The 23,615-nt window shown below is 30.8% G+C and overlaps 2 protein-coding genes across 3 annotated transcripts; one reads left to right on the top strand and one right to left on the bottom strand.

The window, feature by feature from the left end:
- Nucleotides 1–231: 231 nt before the first annotated feature.
- On the bottom strand, nt 232–2,452 carry LOC8277847 (pentatricopeptide repeat-containing protein At1g62670, mitochondrial). Of its 2 annotated transcripts, none has more exons than XM_025158609.2 (2): nt 2,093–2,452; nt 232–1,939 (listed from the first exon to the last, which is right to left on the bottom strand). In XM_025158609.2, the coding sequence occupies exons 1-2, from the start codon at nt 2,346–2,348 to the stop codon at nt 396–398; spliced, it is 1,800 nt and encodes a 599-aa protein (XP_025014377.2). In that variant the 5' UTR covers nt 2,349–2,452; the 3' UTR covers nt 232–395. The 2 variants fall into 2 exon arrangements, with proteins under 2 accessions (XP_025014377.2, XP_002526170.1); XM_002526124.3 differs by having other exon boundaries at nt 232–1,946; nt 2,093–2,229.
- A 13,143-nt stretch (nt 2,453–15,595) lies between these two features.
- LOC8277845 (auxin efflux carrier component 6) lies at nt 15,596–21,831 on the top strand. The gene is made up of 7 exons (XM_002526122.4): nt 15,596–16,745; nt 17,242–17,918; nt 19,504–19,711; nt 19,819–19,904; nt 20,043–20,200; nt 20,358–20,434; nt 21,086–21,831. The coding sequence occupies exons 1-7, from the start codon at nt 16,321–16,323 to the stop codon at nt 21,150–21,152; spliced, it is 1,698 nt and encodes a 565-aa protein (XP_002526168.2). The 5' UTR covers nt 15,596–16,320; the 3' UTR covers nt 21,153–21,831.
- The last annotated feature ends 1,784 nt before the right edge of the window (nt 21,832–23,615 follow it).

The following is a 23,615-nucleotide window of genomic DNA, read 5'->3' on the forward strand; positions in this document are numbered from 1 at the left end:
CAGGAATTCAGATGAAATATACATGGATTTAAAATGAGGGGATACCTTCTGGGGATTTCATTAGTTCCAATTTGGGTAAAGCTTGTTTACAAGAAAATGTAATTTGTTGGGAATACTTGGTTTCTCTTTTTGACAAAAAAGGGAAAAACAAGATCTAAGAGATAGCATAATCTCAACCAAGTAGAGTAGGCATTCTTCAAATCTTGAGGAAAGGGATGAAACACATCCATAGATCTGCAAGAAACAACCTGTATTCACCCACAATAACAAGTAAAATGCTTGTTGAGAAAATACACAGCAACGGATTAGAAAGAAATAGGTACCCCGAAAGTAATTTACAACTTAATTCCTGCACCTAAACTGCCTCAATAATGAGGGAAACAAATTGAAACCGCTCATGTCACATCTTGTTGAGTTTTAAGGGTCTTCTTTTGCACCAACTCATGTAAGAAATTATTTGGCAACTCGGATGATTGTGCATCCGCAGCGTAAAGGTTCACTAACATCAAGGTGACACTGTCATTTGGAGAGAAATTTTTCTCACGCATTCTTTTCAGAAACTCCATTGCTTTCTGAACCTGATTTTCTTGAAGAAAACCCCGTATGATGAAATTGAACGAAATTTCATCTTGTTCACAGCCACTTTCTTCCATTTGTACGAACAATCTTTCAGCCTCTAGTAGCTTCCCCTCCTTGCAAAGACCATTGATCATTATATTGTAAGTAACAATATTAGGAACTAAACCTACTGTTGGGATCTCATCAAATATTTCCATTGCTGATTCCCATCTTCTTGCTTGAAACATTCCACCAATGAGTATGCTATATATACGAATACTTGGCTTATATTTTATACTCTTGAGAGACCGAAACACGTCTATTGCTTCCTCAATACAGCCATTTTTGCAAAGTCCATCTAACAGGACTGTGTAAGTATCAAGTGATGGAGATTGGCCGCAAATTTGCATATTATTGAACAATTCTTTTGCAGTTCTGATTCTCCCATTTTGGTATAATGCTTTTAGAAGTATTGTGTATGTTGTTATACTTGGCGTCAATTCTTCATATTGCATTTTTCGAAATAACGTCATTGCTTCTTCGGTCTTCCCACTCGTGCAATAGCCATTAATCAATGTATTATAGCTGATAACATCTATCTTAATGCCTCTCTCTACCATTACTTCAAACAACCTCACAGCATGATCCATCTGATGGTGCAAACACAAACCATTCAAAAGTGAATTATAAGTAACTATGTTAGGCGCTTCCCCCTGCTTTATCATCAATTCAAAAATCTTGTAAGCTTCTTGCACCTTCCCCTTCTTGCTTAGGTGATCGATTAAAGTTGTGAATGTCACCACATCTGGTAATATCCCTTCTCCCACCATTTGACTAAAAGTTCTCGTTGCTTCCTTCCATAATCCAAATCTGCAAGACGCGTGAATTAACGAATTATAGGTGATTACATTAGCTTTAATCCCTTGACTGACCATTTCATCAAAAAGATTAACTGCTTCCCTCAATTTTCCTACCCTACAAAGTCCATTAATCAAAGAACTATAAACAATAACATTAGGACAAATTCCCATGTTGATCATTTCCCTAAACATTTTCAGTCCCTTGATCGCCAATCCATCTTTACAAAGAGAATCGATGACCAGGCCGTAAGTGAAGAAATTTCCACTGCAAATTTCACTCAGCATCCTCCTGTGCAACTCAACAGCACGTCGTGCCTGGCGTGTTTTACGAAGCGCATTTATAAGATACCCATACAGCAAAATATCTCCTTGAAACCCACTTCTAGTCATTTTATCAAACAGTTCCAACGCATCCATTACTTTACCCTCAAAGCACATACCTTTAACCAAAGTACTAACCGTAACCAAATTAGGCTGATAACCGCTCTTCATAATTTTACCAAACACACAAAGCCCACATGCTACAGACTTCAAATGACAACAAGAATTAATTAAAATATTTAATGTACATAAATCAGGGTTTACACCAACATAATTCAACTTCCTATACAAAGAAAACACAACCGAATAGGACTTGAGCTTGGAAATTGAACCTAATAAATAATTAAACGTACCAATTAAAGGAACGGGCTTTGACAGAAGCAGCTTATCAAAATATTTTACTGCATCATTGAGGTTAATTCGACCTGATTTGCACTTGTTGCGGAGTTCATATTCGAATTGGGTAGGACCCAAACAAGTCCTTTTAGTGTTTCTGCTTTCAAGTTCGGAATTTGGTGAAGATAATTTAGAAGGCTTAATGAAGAAAGAAGCAAGCGAGCGACGTGGTTTAGTGTTCTTAACAGAAATTGCAGTTCTGTTGGGTACCATGTTTTAGTAACGATGACTGCTGCTCCTTGTAGCTCTCGCCAAGACAATAAGCCCATTATCACCCAATTGGAGGCAAGCACGAACAATGCCCATCCATCAACAAGTTGAACACTAATCGGATCTTTTAGCGCATGCTATTCTACGCCAGTTAATTATTATTTTAATTATAATATTAAATTAATAAATATAATTTTAATAATTTTAATATTTAAATTTAATTTATAATAATTTAAAAAATAATAGTAAATTAATTAATTTTAAATAATATTTTTAATTTTTTAAAATTTTATTAGTATAATAATATAAATATTTAAAATATTTATTAATTAATTTAAATATTATATAAATTAATACTATTAATATAGTTGACATTACTATTTTTAGGATTAAAAATTTATTGTAAAAGTAAAAACTTAATTTATTATTGAATATAATATTAAAAATATAATTTAAGATGTTATTTTCAAAAATTAGAATTATTATCTACTTAAAGATTTAATCTACTAGTCAATATAATTTTAAAATATAATTAATATATAAGTTTATAGAATAAAATTAGTATCATTATCCGACTATAAGATTATTTATTATTTAATATAATATTAAAATATATTTAATTTTTATTTCTTAAAATTATATCAGTGTTTAATTAAAAATATAATTTATTAGTCAATAAATAAATAAAAAACAACTATAAAAGTACTTATAACTTTGAATTTCATGAGTAAAAAATAAGTATAGATGTCAAAATAAAATTCTATATATCAAAAAAATAAGTACACATGTCAAAAAAGTTTTAAGCCTCTGAAATTAATATATATTAGCCATTTACCCGTTTTTTACACGGTGGTTATTATTATTTTGATTATAAAATCAAACTAATAGATATAATTTAATAAAAAATTTAATATTTAATATTAAAAATAATAGCAAACTAATTATTTTTGCATAGAGACTTACAAAATTTTATTAATATAATAATATAAAAATTTAAAAATGTAACACCCGGAATTTTTTTTTATATATTTAATAATGAGTTTTTTTTTTATTTAAGTTAATTTTAGCTTTATTTTTATTGGGTTTAATTTGAAATGATTTAATAAAAAATTTAATATTAATCAAATAAATGAGTTATTTTCTATACCCAATTAGTTTGAAATTTTAAGAAATTATTCAAGTAAATTATTTGAGAAATGATTATATTTTGGTTATTCAAAATTTTCCCAAATGCATATTTATATAAGTAAAATTATATATTGGAAAATTTTGGAAGAAATTATAAAGGATGTTTTTATAAAAGAATTTTGGGAGAATTGGTATTATAATTGATTAGTAGTATTAAATTTTGAGTTGGAAATTGATTATTTAATTTAATTGTGTGTAGGATTTAATTGGAGGATTATTTTGGAATAAAGATTAAAAATATAATTTTATTTTTGTGAGGGTTTAATGGAAATTTGTGAGTTTGGTATTTTCGTAAATAAATATGTCGGTCAGGGGTATTTTTGTAATTGTGTATTTTCAATAATTCTGTTTTGGCCCAAATTAAATAGCTAGGGGCTTAATTGAAAGGCTAAAAAGAAGTTTGGGGGTTAAATTAGAATTTTAATGGATGAAATTGTAAGTAATTAAGAGAGTTGAGGGACCAAATTGCAATAAGGAAAAGTTCAGGGGTCAAATGTCGATATTGAAAGGAAAGAAATCGGAGAAGAAGAAAGGAGGAGAGAGAGAGTCGGTAGGGGAAGAGAGTGAGGGGGGTCAGGCGGTCGTGGGGCGTGGGCGTTGCGGAGCGACGTCTTGTTGGCAAGACAACAGCGGCCAGGCGGCGTAGCGGAATCGCGCGACGTGTGGCGGCCCGAAGCGTCGTTCCGGCCGTTTCCGGCCGATCTCGGTGGCGATCAACTCCCCTTGGAGAGAGCTTCCTTTTGGCGGCAGCGGCGTCGGTTTTGGTGGCCGAAGGAGAGAGTTTCGGCGAAGTGGAGCCAGCCGCATTTTTGGGCTTTTCCGGCGAGCTCCGGCGGAGGATGGATGATCGGAGGATGTATCCCGACTCTCCTCAGCTCAAGCTTCGCGATGGCACTGGTTTTGTGGCGATCAGGCTTCGTTTGCGAATTGACGGTCGAGATCGTCTGCAAATCTCGTCGGACGATCGAGTGTCAGATCGGAAAATCGGAAGCAGGGATCGTCATCAGCGCGTCGTTGTGAGTCTGATGGTGTGTTCGGATCATCGATCGGACTCCGGCGGCCGGAGGCGAGTCGACCGAGCGATCGAGCGTCTCGGTAATTTTTCTTTGGCCCGTTAATTTTAGAAATTCTTGGTTATTTGTGTTTATTGGATTATATTGAGTATTTGATGATTTTTGTGAGTCAAAAATAATTGTCTGTCGACTTACGCCTCGTATTTTGTCTTTGTGTGGCGGAGTCGGAAAATAGTGAAGTTTGGGGACCCGACTCCCGTTGTTTAAATTGTTGGATATTTGGAGTGTTTTTCTAGCAGGTCCTGGACCCGTTTTTACGGGGGGTAATGTTCGTGTTGTAGGGAGGTTCACGGATTTTCGGTAGAATTCTCCGAGTCGAGATTCTTACAGGAGTCTAGACCTAGGATTAAAGATCGATTGTTTCAGCGTTTTGATAAATTGTTTTCCGTGACTAGATTGTCCGTTTGTTCGGCTCGCTCCAACCGAGGCACCGGAGCAGAGCTAGGAGGTCGCCTAATCCTGTGAGTTAAAGTCATTTAATCATTGCACTATTGCTAAGTCTAATTTAATATGCTATTTTGAAAGTTCATGCATAATATGATTATTAGTATCGCAAGATAAATGATTTCACTTGATTATTAATATTTGAAATAATATAAATATTATTATTAGTATGTTATAATAAGATAAGCGTTATTATTTTTCCCCTCACAAATTGCACGTTGTTTTACCTTAAATCTTTAATCTTTATTTCGATATGTGTTGGTTGAGTTCATCAGATAATGATATTTATTATATGTGATGATTGTGAATTGGGAAATGTGGCTTATAGAACATGCCGTCTGATGGGTTACATCAGGACCGCGTGCGCACCGGTAATGATCATGGATATAAGGTTATTATGAATTTTATACTGATCGAGCTTGCTCTGCAGGGTACGAGTTCGATTGATGCGGAGTTAAGGTCCCCGATCGAGCAATGCTCTCTGGCCGACTTATTTGGAATTCAAGTGTTCAGGCTGGAAGTAAGGACCCTGATCGAGCTTGCTCTCTGGGCGCCAGACCTATTGGATTAAGAGAGCCGAAAGGCTACTAGAATTTGGGGTTTAGGGTTCTACCGAGCCACTCGTCCCGTAAAAGTAAATATATATTTTTATTTATTTATTTATTATGGTATTTGATTATAATGTGATTTGTATTTACGTGCATGGTTGATATTTTGATTCGAATGATTAATATTTTATGTGAAGGAAATAGTAGGGTATGATTATAGTATGATTTGAATAATCTATGTTTTCTGAGAAGAAGCAATAGTCCCTAGATTATTTGATTTTAACTCACTCTCGAGACTGACAGTCTCCACTTATGTTTTTTTCAGATTTGTGACTGTTAGTTCTCCCGCGACTCTTATTCAATAACCCGACTCCTTCATCATCGGGTGATGTATTTGATCTGGTATGTAAATTGGTAAATCTTAGATTCTCCGCAGTAGTAATTAGTAGATGTATCAGTTGTAAATTTTCTGAGCTTCGGGTCTCGCCTAGTTTTTCTGGTAGACCGAAGTAATTTTGTAGAATGTAGCTATTAAGATAATTTGTGGTTTTAATAATATTAATTTGAGATGAGATTTGTTTAAATTAGTGAGTGTCAGGCTTACTACGGGTTTCGGTGGCCTTAAGCCTACCCATTCCCTAGTGTCGGTCACGGGTCCACGGGTGGGGTCGTGACAAAAAAATTATTTATTACTTAATTTTAATATTATATAAGTTAATTTATCAATATAATTGATATTACTATTTTTAGAATTAAAATTTTATTATATAATTAAAAAATTAATTTATTATTAAATATAATATTAAAAATATAATTTAAGATTTTATTTTTTAAAATTATAATTATTATCTAATTATAGAATTAATTTATTAATTAATATAATATTAAAATATAATTAATATAATATTTTTGAAAATATAATTATTATTATTATCTTATTAGAAAACTATTTATCAATTAATATAATATTAGAATATAATTAATATATTAATTTTTAGGACTATAATTAGTGTTATAGAAAAAACTATAAAATACACATAAATTTAAATTTTATATGTAAAAAGTAAGTATACATGTAAAAGAATGAAGTATATATATATTAAAAAAATTAAGTCTCATAAATAAATAAATGAATATACATATATATATAAATATATATATATATATATATTTACAGGATTCATATTTATCACTAAATTATCTATACAGATTGTTTGGATTAAGAAATTTTAGATAAGAGATTTTATAAAACTTATAGATTTCACTTAAATATATTATTTGTTGCGTAAGAAAATGTTAAATTCATGGATCTTAATAAATCTTTCATCTTTAAAATTTTTCTCATTGTTTAAAATTTTAATTTTCTACTTAAGAGGTGGAAAAGTTTAAAATCTACCATTTTAAAAGAATGATGAATTGTTATAATATTTTATTAATTTTAATATTATCTTTAATAATTTATTCTTTTTTAAAATTATATTTAATTTTAAACAAAATTCTTTTATGTTTAATTTAAATTGTCACGACCCCACTTGTGGGCCCGTGACCGGCACTAGAAAATAGGTAGGCGTAAAGCTACCGAATCCCGTAGTAAGCCTGACAGTCACTAACTCATACCAACCTCAACTCAAATTTTACTGTTATTAATACCACAATTTACAGTAACGTTAAATTTTACACAATTAAATCGGTCGGCTCGAAGAATTAGGTGAGAGTCGAAACTACAGAAAATTACATTACCACTGATATCCCTACTATTACTACTGCGGAGAATCTAAGATTTTTACAATTTGACATACCAAATCAAACACCACCCGATGATGAAGAAGTCGGGTTACTGAGTAAGAGTAGCGGGAAGACTAACAGTCACGAATCTGAAAAACAGTAAATGGAGACTGTCAGTCTCGAGAGTGAGTTAAAATCATATATCTAAAATAGTTTCAAACATCTCAATATCACATTATTTAATTTTAAAATAATTAATAAGTCATACAAACCATACATGTCATGCTATGATGACGATACCCGCTTCTGATTTTCCGATCCGACACCCGATCATCTGAAGAGATTTGCGGACGATCTCGGCCGTCGATTTGCAAACGAAGTTCGATCGCCACGAAACCGGTGTCATTGCGAAGCTTGAGCTGAGGAGAGTCGGGATACGTCCTCCGATCATCCATAGCTTGCCGGAGATCGCCGGAAAAACCCAAAAACGTCCACTGCCCCCCCAAACTTCACTTTGCCGGATCTCGCAATTCCAGCCACCACAGGCGTCTCCGCTGCTTCCGAAAGAGAGCCCTCGCCGAGAGGAGCCAATTTCCACCCACTGCCAAGCTGGAAATGGAAACACGCCTTTCCTCTTCCGCTCTTGGCCGGCTCGCGCCCGTGATCGCCACCCACGCCTGCGAAGCTACCGCTTCTTCTGCCGTCCTCTCTCCCCGACACTCCCTTCTCTTTTCTTCTTCTCTATATCGACTTTAGGCCCCCAAACTTTAAATTTTACAATTTGGTCCCTAAATTTTTTTTAATTACTTACAATTTCATCCTGCAGAATATCAATTTAACCCCTAAACTTTTTTTTAGTCTTTCAATTAAGCCTCTAAGTATTTAATTTAGAATTATTAAAAATACACAACTACAAAAATACCTCTGCTGACACAATTATTTACAAAAATACCAAATATACAATTAAATTAAATAATCAATTTACTAATTATCTTCCAACTTAAATTTTAATATCACTAGTTAATTAAAATGCCAATTTTCCCAAAATTCTTTCATAAAAACATCTTTTATAATTTCTTCTATAATTTTTCAATATATAATTTTATTTATACATATACATATACATTTGGAAAAAAATTTGAATAACCAAATAAAAATATAATTTATTCCTCAAATAATTTACTTAATTAACTCCTTAAAAATCAAACTAATTGGATATGGAAAATAGCTCATTTATTTGTCTAACCTTAAAATTCAAAATTTATATTTAAATCATTCCAATTAAACTGAATAAAAAAAATAAAGCTAAAATTAACTTAAATAAAAAATTATTATTAATCATTATTAATATTATCTTTATTAAAAAAAATTTCAGGTATTACATAAACAATAAAATTTTAAGCTTTATAGATTTTAAATTTATAAATTCTAATTAAATCAATAGATCTCAAAATTTCTGGACCCAAATCCTATTTTTTTAACTCTTTTAGTTGTTTTTATTTACCGAGATTCCATTCCCAAAATCAAATCATTTAAAGAAAATAGTAAAACTTGAGAAATCAATTTAATATAATATATATAAAAATTGACTTATGATACTACCTAAATCTGAAAACTAACTAAAAAAAATACAAATTTATCTAAATAAGAAAATAATATGTTTGTGAAATTAGTGAATAATCTTTACATTTTAAATTGAGAATAAATATAAAAATTGATTAATATGAAAGAAAGAAACTGTTGCTTAAATATAAGTCACTACAAATGTGAAATAAATTTTAATTATAAAAAGCTCATAGTTGAAAATTTAAACTTTATATGTATTAATTGGGCAATATTTAATAGAATTGTTGAGCTTTCTATTAGATATTAGCTGTTGATTTTTTTTAAATTATTTGACAAATAGTGAGTTGTTAGGAATTAAACAACTTGCATCTACATTTTAACAGTTAAATCAAAATATCTGCTAAGATGCGTTAGTAGATATTATAAAATGTAAAAAGATAATATTATTATTAAATGATGAAAAGTATTTTTTAGCAATATTTAGTAAATTAATAATTTAAAAAATTCGTGAGGGATTAAGAAAATGACAATTTTTTTTTTTGCTTAGATGTGTAAAAGTATTAAATTCCATATTTAATACTTTTTCAATTGAAATGGCAATCAGAAAGAATGTAAGAGTGGTGGGTCCATAAAAGAAGCCCAGTAAGAAAAGAAGAAGAAGAAGAAGAAGAAGAAGAAGAAGGAGAAGTGAGATTTGGTGGATGGGACTATACAAAATAATAATTAATAATAATAATAATATGATGCAGACAGAGGCAGTCGGTGCAGAGAGTGAAGGGGCATGCGCTGCTACTCAATCAGGTGACCGGTGGGACCCACATCACGCCACATGTCATTTCGCTATCATATTCTATTCTCTAACCAACGCTACAAGAAATGGACAGACAATTCTTCTTACCTTTCCCACACTCTCTTATAAAACTCTCTAATGTCTCTATCAACAAAACAAAAAAACAAAACCAACAAACAAAAAATACTTGAGTTGTGCAGTTATTGAAACGGATTTCGGGTCGACGATTGAATTAAAAATCTAAATATATATTAATTTTTTATATTTAAATTATTTTTAATAGATTTTTTTAATTATTAATATATTATATTTGACATATAAAATTAGAATTTATGTATAATTTATAATTTTTATTTATTTATTAATTAATGAGTTATATTTTTAATTAACCAGTCATTCTAATTTTAAAAAAAATATATAATAATAAATTAATTTTCTAATTAGATAATAATTATTCTAAAAAATAATATATTTATTATATTTTAATAATATATTAGCTAATAAATAAATTTTCTAATTAAATAATAATTTTAATTATAAAAGGTATTATTTTTAAATGTTATATTCACTAATTAAATTAATTTTATTAGTGAATAGTAATATTAATTATATTGGTATTATTAATTTATATAATATTAGAATTAATAAATAAATTTTTATATTATTATACTGATAAAATTTAAAAATTTGAAAATTTTTAAAAATAATAATTATTTTGATATTATTTTTTAAAATATTATAAATTAATATTAAATATTAAAAAAATATTAAATTATATTTATAAACTTAATTTTATAACTAAAATAATAATAATGACTGTGCGACACATGAATAACTTATTAATTTAAATAATTTATATATAAATGATTAGTTATATTTATTTTAATATTAGTGAACCTAGTTTTAATTATATTTTATTTAATTATTACTTTAATTAATTACGCTCTCCATTCTATACTAACTGTCACCTTTTCATAATTTATATAAATTAGAAAAGTATTTAATATATTTAAGTATTAAGAAAAACTAACTAAATTAGACTAAAATATATCTATCTATATATATATTACAAAGTTTGTAACACGTATTCTAAAATAAGAATGAAATAGAAAAAATATTAATATTATATTAGATATATAAAAATAATAAATAATTATAATTTTTTAATTTAGAAAAAGACAGGTTGTATGAAATAAAAAAATAAATATAGTATTAGGGTAGACTTGATTTAGTTTCTTAATTTTTCATCTTTTTGTTTAGATGGCCAAGTAACAAAAAGGAACAAAAACTAAGTGAAGTTTCATCTTAAGTGAAGTTTTTTAATTCCAAGTAACAAAAAGGTAAAAATTAAATTTTGATTACAGTTTAGAGAAAATGTTAGAAATTTCCTTATTGCTAAAAAGAAAGAAAATAATTGATGTTAAAATTCAACTACGTAAGTAATTAATTTTAGTAATTTTAAGATTAATTGAGATTAAATCCAATTCATTAATAATCTATAATTTATATTCACTTAATTGAAAAAAGCGGAGGCAAAGCCTGAATAGGTAGTAGGCAACATCCTAGGAAAGCAAAAGGCCTAAGTAAGCAAGACATCCTGATTAAGCAAACTCTGGCCTCCCACCCACACCAGCTGACTCAAATTCATGCACGCCCATGCCAACATTCCACAGCTGCAGTTTTCACAACTCGTGCGACCTGATCATATTATTCACCAACTATTGTTTTTCAATGCAATTATTTCCTTTGCTCCAAATTTAATCAATCATATGCCTCTCTGCACGCACTATATCATTAATGTTCTCTTTCTTTCTTTTACCATCGCTATATATATGTATTCGGATTCTAGATCAATTGCACAAAAACATTTGTGTTTGAATGCTAAGTAATTTTACGACGATTGTAAATTGAAATAGCAAACTTAATCAGATTTTTTCTTTTTCAGCTTAATAAAGTATAAACTCTCACATTAAATTCTAAAAATGATTTTCTCCATGCCATTAGATTAAGACACCATCAGTTACTTAATATTCTTTATCCTGAATTTGATGGAATCACCATTTGTAATGTGTTGACATTATAATAATAAAGCTGACCATCATATATACAGGAAAGCAATTCTCATTTCTCCAGACTGGTTAGGGATCGATCAGGACTACTCAAGAGCATCTGAAAAAATCAAAAGTGAAAAACAGACTTTGGCTGTAATAAATTAAACGTAGTGGAGGTTTTGCTACACTTTTCAGTTCTAATAATAACCCACTAGATTATAAAGCTGACCCAGAAAAAGTCATATTCCATAAAATAAAATAAAAGATGCTTAAGCTTTAATCACTGCTGTACTATTGTGCTACTGCTACATATTACACATATACAGTTCTACCTAGTTATTAACTTTTCAACCCTCAACCTTCGTTCTCACAGATATTTTTATTGTAACTTATTAATGAGTTTATTTTATTTTCAGATATAATTCATTTCAAAATTATATTTAAATTTGATGTGTTAAATAATGTTTTTGTAATTTATTTATTTCAAATAAAATAAATGTTATGATTGGAATATATTATAATAGAATATAAATTCAAATTTAAGTTAAAAATATATATTATTCTTATATAATTATTTAAAAAATTTATCTATTTTATAAGCGGTTTGCTACTTCAATTCAAGACTACGAGAACAAATTATTTTTCTTATTTTTAAGGTCATAATGAAATTTATTTTATATTATTTTTAAAAGTTAAAAGCTACCGTTAATGCTGATAGAATAATTACTTTTAACTTCTAATAACTCGAACTTCAAGTAAATGCAAATACTTGAATAAGCAGAAACATTAAATAGCAAAGGATCCAATCGCAGACTATACAATCTGACATAGAATAGGAAGAAGCTCTAGCAAGCAAGTAAACAACTCTATTTGCAGACCGCTTGACTTATTCACAGAGAGAAATATACTCTATTCCTGACTCCTTATTCCATGTTACAATTAGTAGAATTACTCTTTTTTAAAAAACTATAAGTTATTCTTCTTATAAAAAGATATCTTTTAATCTTCTTAATTAGTAAATTATTTATTTTTTAATTAGTTAATAATTTTTATTTAAAAATCTAATTACTTTTAATATTAATTTATATAAATATAATTAATATATTAATTATCAAATTAATTAATAACATTCTATTAAGAAAATAACTATTAGAAGCTCTTTAGTAAATTTGATTATCTTTCTCTCATTTATGTTTTTGAGTGTTAATATTATCTACAGCATATGCCGGATAAAACCAATATAAGTTACATATTCAATACTCGAACTCGAGATTTTAGTTAAACTAGAAGAGATTATCACCATCCCATCTATATGCTCTTAGATTTCAATCCGTATATACTTTTATATATGTATATGAAAGTAACAATTTTTAGTTTCTACACCGGAAATAATCTTCTAAGTTGTACAAAGGAACATTGTGTTGCAAACTTTCTATAGAAAATGAAGATTTAAGTATTATGATAAAATTAGATTTATAAGACATGATTAGTTTTCCGCGAGTAACCAATCCATAGCTTTGCCAATTCTTGCCTTACTTTGGGGCACATTCTTTTAGCCTAATCCAGCAATTATATGGCCTGTTAGGTATCATTTATGATCGTTCTTTGTTCTCTTCTAATTAAAATGTTTATTTGTAGAAAGCAAGCTGAATTAAAATTAAAATTAATATATGATTTTTTTAGAGTTGTAAAATTCCATTTTTTTAATTTTAAAAAACAAAAATAATATTTTTGTTTTGAAAACTGAGCAATAAAAACCAGTAAATGAGATTGATCGTTGATACCCAACAAGCCCTTAGCCTTTTCATATCTTTCATTAGATTTTCAGGATTAAAATTATGTGTAGTAAGGTGAAAAATTAAGCAAATGTGAAGATGAATTTTCAAAATATGGAACGCACCACACATATGTGTCCTAAGACATATTCAGCAAATTCTCAATGATGAGAAATGAGGATTAATGCAATTGAAACTGGAGAAATATTTGTGCACGAGCAAGTAAAAGAAAACAGAATGATTCGGATTAAGCTAATAATCATTATTGTTTATAAGATAGAAAATGTCACATTACTGCAAGACATGGATCCTAAAATCCGTTAACACAAAATAAACAAAGGGGATTACTATGATAAATAAGTGGTGTGAAAGTTGTCGACTTTGTTAAAGGACAGCATTATATTATATATAATTCTGCTGGAAGTTGACAAAATGCTATGCCCGTGATTGTTAATTTGATTTCAGTAAATTAATTAACACACTTACTCTCTGTAGTTTATCAGATTTTAGCTTAATAATTGACTCCAAATGTATATATATTACTTAGGACAACAATTAATGTCGAAACTAATGCACGGCCAAGTTTTACACGACAAAGAAAGAACATAAGCGTAACTTGCAGAGTGTTGGCAAGTTAAAAAGAAATTCTATAAAGCAAGAAGCATGTTCTGGGCTGTAGCTTTTTTTTTTTTTTAAGAATATTAATAATATTAAGATAAATTCTATTTGCATTTATTTCTATACTAATGCAAAAGGGCATATATATTCATCAAAAAATGATCCAATTTATCATTTTTGTTTGAATTTAAAGCTATTTTTTTAATCGATTAATATTAGTGTAAGGTTATGAAAGACGTATATAATTGAATAATTTTAAAAAAAAAATACCATGGCAACTTTTGTATCAATTCCATGAAGAATTCTTCACAATATATATATGGTCTAATACCTAAATTATCAATATACAAGGAACAAATCAATTTGCAGTATATCACTGATCGAATGGAAATCCTATATATATATATATATATATATGGCAAACGACAAAGGACAAGACCGTTCCATCTTTTAATCTTATCTACCACGAAAAGGACATTGGGTAAATGAGGCTCATTCTTGGGATATCATCGTCATCATCATTCATCAGCTACAAAACCCAAGATCATCAACTATTAATCAACTGATAAATAAGTTGAAAAGCTATGGAACTTTATGAATACACCCGTCTTATGGGAGTTGCAAAAAGGGCATCCTAAATTGTCTTAATAAGCTTTTCTCACACACACCCCTACGGTATCAAGCTCGGGTTGGCCGACTTAGGTCCAAGTTAACCTTTCTTTTTCATTTCCTCAAGACTTTATAAAAAATGACCCTTTTTACTGCACAACATTGGGTGATTATTGAATTTAGATTTTGAAGATTTCTTTTTGAGATTATTTTTGTGTCTCATTTACTAAAAGAACAGAAGCTATGATCTTTTGTGATGCAAGAACAGGAGAATTCTTTTGTTTATTTATGGCACAAATTCAGAAAGGACCATCGTTTCATTTCTTTTCATGTGTTCCACAAGTACCGTTTCTTCTTTTGAATGATGTCTCTACAGATTGACCAGTCGTTCTCCTTAGCTCAGGCTTTGGGTACACTGAGGAAGCATTAGGGCTTTTCTTGCTTCAACCAAGGATTGCGAAAAAAAAAAAAAGACAAACTACTAACTCTTCTATTAATATCTGGAATCTATAACATCCCAATGAACAACACCGGAATAAACTCTGGTATCATTCAATTAAAAAGAATACTAATTAAAAGGGTACTTAATTTACAAGAATTTAAAAGCAGATTGTGTGGTTCCACACATGCTTTTTCACTTATCTTTTTCCTTTTCAAAGAGCTTTTCCATTATACACATTCTCATAAAATAAGAATTTAACTAATGCACCAAATCTCACCCTCCGACCCATCAAAGATATGACCTTTTCATACATTTCATACTTATCAAATGTATTTAAAATTCAATTCCAAGTTCAGTAGTAGTCATGTAAGAAAAGAAATGGCTTTCCAATTTATCAGAGGCAGAATGATCACACAACAACAAGGCTGTTTCATTCTGATCATGCATGCGTGATGATTCATCATGACATAAAAAAAAATGGTAATCGTGTGATCCAGATTGAATATGCATCACGGAACCAGCTTGTTCAGTGATAATTTTGGGTGCAGGTATGTACAGTACTACAATAAAGAGAATGCCAAAATGACCAGACCTCAACATCATCATATATACCAAAACTAATCCGTGGACTCTAATTGGCTATAGTGAAACCAATTAAGAGCAAATGAAGAAATTTAAAAAAGAGAAAACTGGCACTAAGCACAATACTAACTCAATTAATATCAAATTATCATTAAAAAAAAGGCATTTTGTTTGCATAATTTACGTTTAGTATTTCTAAGTTCATCATGGCATCTCTCATTGGCAAATAGTTTTCATAAAAGTAGCCCAAACAAAAAGAAAAAAAGGCCTGAAATTAACAATTTTTGGCAAAAGGGTATCCATTCTTTTGACACGTGGAAAAAACAAAAACACCTCTAACATTGTTAATCATTAAGGTTACCAACCGCAATTCCCGCTAGTTACAGTACCTATTCAAGCAAATTAAGAAAGCTTTTAAGGGTAATTTCGTCCATAAATCTGCTATTTAAACACTGAATAACCCCTTCAGTAACATGTAAACCGTTGTTGCATATACTGATAGGCATTCAAAACGTTAACCCAGAAGAGATTTAGAGAGAGAGAGAGGCGGAAAGAAGAGAGAAGATGATAACTGCAGATGATTTCTATAAGGTGATGTGTGCAATGGTGCCTCTATATTTTGCAATGCTAGTTGCATATGGGTCAGTGAAATGGAAAGTATTTACACCAGAACAGTGTTCAGGGATCAATAGATTTGTGGCTGTTTTTGCAGTTCCAGTACTATCTTTCCACTTCATATCTAAAAACAATCCATACCAAATGGACACCAAGTTCATACTGGCTGATACTCTATCAAAAGTCTTAGTCCTTGCTGTTCTCTCAGTTTGGGCTATTTTCTTCAATGGAGGTTTGGATTGGCTCATCACTCTCTTCTCAGTTGCTACTTTGCCTAATACTCTTGTTATGGGCATCCCTTTGCTCATGGCTATGTACGGTGATTTTACTCAAAGTCTTATGGTGCAAGTCGTTGTTCTTCAATGTATCATATGGTACGCCATGCACATCAACCTAATTTGTTTTCTTCTTTTTCTAGTGCCATTTTCTTTCAATTCATGTGCATAAGATGAATCACGGGTCCATTCATATATTCCTCTCCTTTTCAGAATATTACCATTCTAATTTTTTTAATTAATTCGATGTCCAATCGATTTATATCTTTTGCGAAAAGCAAAGAAGCTGAAAAGTTTGAAAAATTGAAACAATAACAGATGAAAAGTAGATTCTTTTTAACTCAGTTTAGCTTTCCTTTACCAAAAAAATTTGCCCAGGAAATCTCTTTTCTTGGACTCGAAAAACAAAATGATTTGGTGTTACCGGTTTCTTTCCTATCATTTAAATGCATACACATAACTAATATAAATTTCTGCACATTTATTTTTAAGCATGTTTTTATACGTAAAATCTCATGCAAAGGTGTCATGAGCATAGAGTATGTTCTTTCTGAGAGTGATGAGAGCATGACCAAGTTATTTTGTTAAATCGCAGGTACACTCTCTTGCTGTTCCTCTTCGAGTACAGAGCAGCAACACTCTTAATCAAAACCCAGTTCCCAGGACCCACAGCGGCCTCTATAACCAAAATAGAACTCGACACTGACGTCATCTCCCTCGACGGCCGGGACCCACTTCGCACAGAATCCGAAACAGACGGAAACGGCCGAATCCGAGTCCGTATCCGCCGTTCAACTTCCTCCGCCCCAGACTCCGCCCTATCAATATCCTCCATCAACCTTACTCCTCGACCCTCTAACCTCTCCAACGCAGAAATATTTTCTGTTAATACCCCTGCGCCATTTCACGACTATAATATCCATAACCCTAACAATATTTATAATCTTTATAATAATAATCATGGAGGAACAAATAATAATGAGATAATAATATGTAATGGCGATTTGGGTTTTGGTTATCGGTCCGGTACTAGTCCAAGATTATCGGGATATGCGTCTTCGGATGCTTACTCACTGCAGCCGACGCCACGTGCCTCCAACTTTAATGAGATGGACGTGATAAATGCAGCAAGTACACCGTACTGGGTCAGGTCTCCGGTAGCCGGGAAATTTTTCAGACAGCCATCTCCGGCGGTTCCCGATGTCAGGATGTTATGGGGTGAGTCACCGGGGAAAGGTCAAAATGGTGGTGCCGGCAGCAAAGATATTACAGGTATGTATAATGATCTCTTATTTTTCTTTATTTTGTGGTGTCGTTTAGGTGACAATCTATGCAGCTTTTATTTCCATTGCAGTGTTTGTAGCGTACGGTTTGTCTAATGATAATAAATATGTTTTTTTTTTTTTTTTTAACGAATTGAATGAATCTAATATTATATAAAAATTGAATCCGAATAGATATTTTTTGAGATTTTTAAAATTAAATAAAAAAACTGAATGAGTTTTATTAAAACTGAGTCATCCAATTTGATTTTCGATTTTTAACCGAATAATATATATATATATATATATTTATTAAACAAAATTGAATCTGATATGAGGCAGTGTAATAACTGAATTAACTAACACTAATGAATTTTATGAAATGGAAGGGTCGATCATGAAAAGAAAACAAAAGAAAGGTGGAAAACTAATAGTATTCAGAAGGGAAATGATGGATAAATGGACCACTCAAATCATATTTGTTGTTGGGGAATCATCCATCCATCCATGTTGCTAGGATCACTAATTATATGTAATTGTAGTTTAAGATGGGATATACTATATAAACGTACCCTCCCAACTCTATCTAATATTATTTAGAGTAAAAGTTATTGCAATCATAATATAAAATTTATCTTTTCATACAAAATAATTTGGAGTTCTATTTTTTTTTCTTTTCTTCTTACTATTGAACTATACATAATAAAATAAATTAGAAAATACCATCTACTTTTTAATAATTATTAGAGCAAAATACCATATACCTTTGGTTAAAAAAAATAAAATTGAAGTTCTAGGGTAGACCGACATTTTTATTAATCATTTTAGATGAAAAATGTAAATATTATAAACATTCTAAAATGGGTCTCTTTTACTACAAGTTTCCACCACATGATTAAACACAGAAGAATAAGACAGGTAGGACCTCGACTCCACCCTATAGAAAGTAAAAGAAAAGAATGAGAACAAAAAGAGCAAGTGGTCAATTAAATTCTTTAACTATTATTGGCTTCAATTAATCAGCCCCTTAACTGATAGGCACCATCATTAGGGTCACAGCACGTGTGTAATGATAATTAATGACGTTTTTGGTTGCCTAATTCCTCTAATTCTTAGTAGAGAATCTAATTATTTTATCCCCTTAATCATAACACCATATCTCAACCCAGAAAAATAAAAATAAAAATTAGGGTAATGACTGAGCACCAAAATCATGGTCACCTGAATTTTAATAAATGATGATTCTATTGCCATCCCTATACCTTTACCTAAAGTTGGATTAAATTTTAAAAAAAAAAAGAATCAAAATATCCCCAAAAATTAAATTGAATGAAATATCAAATTACCATTATACCAAAAGAAATTGAGCAAATTATTATATTTTCCTTAAATTTCTTATTTTAATTATGTTTTTGTCCCTCTTGTTTGAAAACAGAACAAAATTGACCTCAACTTTTGAGAAGACAAACACTTTAGTCCTTACATTTGTATTTGGTTTATTGCTTAATGAAATATTTCTTTATTTTTTAATTATGGAATCAGCACGAGTAGTACTTAACGATGCATTGTCATTTTTATCAATCAATCTCTCTCAGAAAAAGAAATTAGCTTCAGAGATAGTTCTAAAACTCCGGCAGCTGACGAGGAGGAGACAATTGCAAAGGATGCAACCAATGTCCAGGAAATGCCTGGTGCCTTGGTAATGATAAGACTCATACTCATTGTAGTAGGAAGGAAGCTCTCTCGCAATCCAAATACATACTCAAGTGTCCTTGGCCTTCTCTGGTCTTTAATTTCATTCAAGTAGGCTACTAATTCCCCCTTTTTTCTATAATTTTACTTCTTATGAAACTATTTTATGTTAATTTTATTCATATGGCTTATTCTTGACTCGTATATATGTTGAGCAGATGGAATGTGGGAATGCCCAGTCTGGTTAAAAACTCCATAAAAATAATTTCAGATGCAGGTCTTGGCATGGCTATGTTCAGTTTAGGTACGTACATATAATTTTATTTTCTTTCAACTATCTTTTTAAAAATGCACGCAACCAACACATGAATGTTAAGGGCAAAACCGAAAAAAGGAAAAAAGATCTTGAACTTGATAATTTTGACACATCCTAGAATTGCAGGGTTATTCATGGCCCTTCAACCTCGGATAATTGCATGTGGCAAGAAAAAGGCAACAATAGGGATGGCGATCCGGTTCATTTGTGGCCCTGTAGTAATGTCAGCTGCATCCGTCGCGGTTGGTTTAAGAGGAGTCCGATTGCGTGCCGCCATAGTGCAGGTACCATCATATATCATAATATATATATGTTGCAAAAGCGTTCATATTTAGTTTGTTTCTACATAATAGTTTAGTCCCGATGCGCCAGTATGCATTTAGTTGTATAGAAATCTTCTTTCAGAGTTTGAAATGTTATGTTACAATCACTGAATTTCAGGCAGCTCTTCCACAAGGAATTGTACCATTTGTTTTTGCAAGGGAATATGGATTGCATCCTGATATTTTAAGCACAGGGTGAGTTCTTGTTCTGCTGTCATTGGTTAAAATAAATGTTCATGCTGTACTACTATGCTATACTATGAAAGGCAGAAACTGATGTCTAGGAAATAAGCAAGAATGTACAAATTGATTTAACACTAAGTAATCCAGGATTAGAGACATTGTTTTCTTTTCTCCAGAGGTAGGTAGTGCTGTCTGATCTATTTCAACTCAAAGTAAAAAAGGAACTACCCTTTTAACCTATGACCTATTCTGTCCAATAAGAAAGCCCTTTTAATGCAGATCATGAAAGCTATAATTTTGAGGGGCTCTTAGAAAAGGTAAAGTAAAAATCAAGTGTAGAAGGTGGATATAACATCATATGTGACTGAAAATTTACTCTTTACCCTTTTGTTTCTTGTTGGACTGACCACTTTTTAGGTGGAGCTTTCTCATCACATTAGATCCTAATTCTTTTAAAGAAGAAAAATTGCAATTCTTGTTTTCAACTTTTCTAATTATTTAAAGTTTGGATATTTTGGACATTATGATGAACCATTTGTTTCCTCCTACAATACAGACAAACATTTGACTACTAGACTACGACTCCAATAATATATCAGAACATTTGAAGTTCTGCGTTTTGCTCATTGTATTAATCAACTATTTCTCCTTCTCCAATTGCAGGGTTATCTTTGGGATGCTAGTATCCTTACCAGTAACTCTCCTCTATTATATATTCCTAGGCCTATGAGGAAAAAGGAGAAGGTGGCTCATCATGAATGGAAAAGCATATGGAGAATCCAAAGCATTACACTAAAGAAAGCAGCATTTTGAGAAGTTCATAGTTAAAGCTTGATACCCTTCTAACTTTCACCCATGCCAAGGGTCCACATCTAAAGACTATATAGAGTTCGCTTGATGATCCAGTCATTATATAGCCATGTCATTAATTAGTAATATCAGTGGTTCCTGTGCAGATTGACTAGAAAAAGATTGAAAGGCCAAAAAAGCCTAAAAACATGGTCAAATTAGAATATGACAAGATGATATTTATATATAAAATATTAGGTTATGATCATATGAAATATATATGGGGTTAATACCCTAGTACATAGAGTAGTGGTAGCCGAAAGGAAAAACTGAAATTATCATGACTTATGATGAAGGTAGGAGACTCAACTTTCATGTTGGAGAGGTGATGAGGTGGGTAAAGTTGTTGCATCCAAGGATGTTTTGACTCCAGTTTAAAGATATATGGACACAGAGAGAGAGGCAAAATTTGTATCATTTCTACTTTTTGTTTGTTTTTATTGTCTTTTGAGGCTTGTAACAATCATAACAAAACAGTTTTCACCTTTTCTTTTATATATTGTATTGGGTCTTTTGAAGGTAGTTTATATGTGAAATGAATGAAAGATTCTATTGGCTTAGGATTGAAGCCTTGAAGACAAGAGAAAAGTTTGATTTCTTTTCTTGTTGCCAATACATTAAAAGTCAGACACACAGCATTCATAATTAAGAATGGAAGGAAAAAGGAAATATGCATACTTTTAAAAGTCTTGATCAAAGCCTCAAGCATGGTGGTGGCATAAGTCTCGAAACATAATTATTTGCTTTGTTTTGATGAAATTGTTTATATGTGTGTTTTCAAACTAAACCATTTATGTAGCTTGCAGTCTGCCTCCATATTGGACTTATATATTTGAATGGCCATGGAGCCTTGTAAAGTCAAAATCAAGCAAGGAAGAATGTCATATCTGCCATGGCAAACAAACTTTCTAGATTTGCTTCTGATTGAATTTGATAACGAAAATTATATTACAGGACACGAACATCTATAAAAGAATGTAACAAGTATTACATTACATATCCTTTCCACTCATGACAAAATAAGGCAAAGGTATGTTTAGGATGTATATCAGGAGAGAAAAAGAAAATCAGCGATCATTTATAACAGAAAGTTTAATCAATGAGATTTGTTTCTTTCAAAAGATAGTATTTATAAGTTGATCTAACCTTTCTAGTTGATTTTCTCATAGTATTTATACTTTGAGTCTTTTAAAGTCATTAAAACTGGTGAAAGTTTTTATGGTAAGTAATATTATTATTGAAAAATATTTTTTAAAAAAAAGACTTCAACAAATACTACTTTGACATAAAATTCAATGTATATATAAAAGGAATTTTCCAAATCAGAAAAAAAAGAAAGAAAATACTTAGAATTAGAATCAAATGAGGATAATTAAAGGATTTCATAAGTAAATTGTTGGTAAGTTTTTCTTGTACTTTGTGGGTTGTTTTGTAAATTGCTATTGAGTGTTAAAAGAGAAGATTTACAATTTTTTCCAATTTAGAACCGGAATCTTAATGTTAAAATCCCTTTGTATATTTTCTCTATATATTCAACTATTAACTGATTAACCGGATATAATTATATATGCCATGTTAACACAATCTAATCATGCTTAAAGATGTGAGTTAATGACGAATGATAATGATTTAATAACGTGGCCAAATTTTATTGTATTATTGCAACACTTTCCTTACCATTGATACGTGAAATGAGGAACAAATGCACCACCATTCCAATAGCCCGAGCTGGATTTCAACTTAGCCTAGCCTCCAATAACTTGGAAACATTAGTGAGACATGGGGCCTAAATGGCCATTCGGCCCTAGGTAGTTTGCTTATCTTATCCATTGTCATAAATTATTATCCTCAAGATATGTCGTTCCTGCAAAGGTCACCCTGCTTGAGACGTTTGAGAGCTAAATTGACCTTTCATTAAAACCCTGATTACGACAATTTTGTTCTTTTACCAGATTCTTTGATTCGACAGGGAAGATGCTGTTCAACACTTGCTGTGACCATTAAACATAAGTGTCATCAATATGTCTGGAACTCTAGGCCTAACACCGCAAGGGACTGATTATAATTATGTTGCGTGTCTAAAATGATCACTGATCGCTCGTATTATGCAACTTATTTGAGTTATTGTATAAAGTATTTAACTTCTTATAGTTTTGTTAGATCAAGGAAGAGCTTTGTGCTCCGGTTAGCTTTGAATAATAAGACTCGAATAAGTTTTGTGCAGTAGAATAAGTTTTTAGTTTTATATTGTGAGCATATGTGCTGAGTTTTGTTTTATGTTGCTGCTACTGTAATTTTATTTTCTTGTGAATTTTGAATACCATGACAAATATATTCATTCTGT

This window comes from Ricinus communis, chromosome 2 (genome assembly GCF_019578655.1).
Source record: "Ricinus communis isolate WT05 ecotype wild-type chromosome 2, ASM1957865v1, whole genome shotgun sequence".
NCBI classification, from domain to species: Eukaryota; Viridiplantae; Streptophyta; class Magnoliopsida; order Malpighiales; family Euphorbiaceae; genus Ricinus; species Ricinus communis.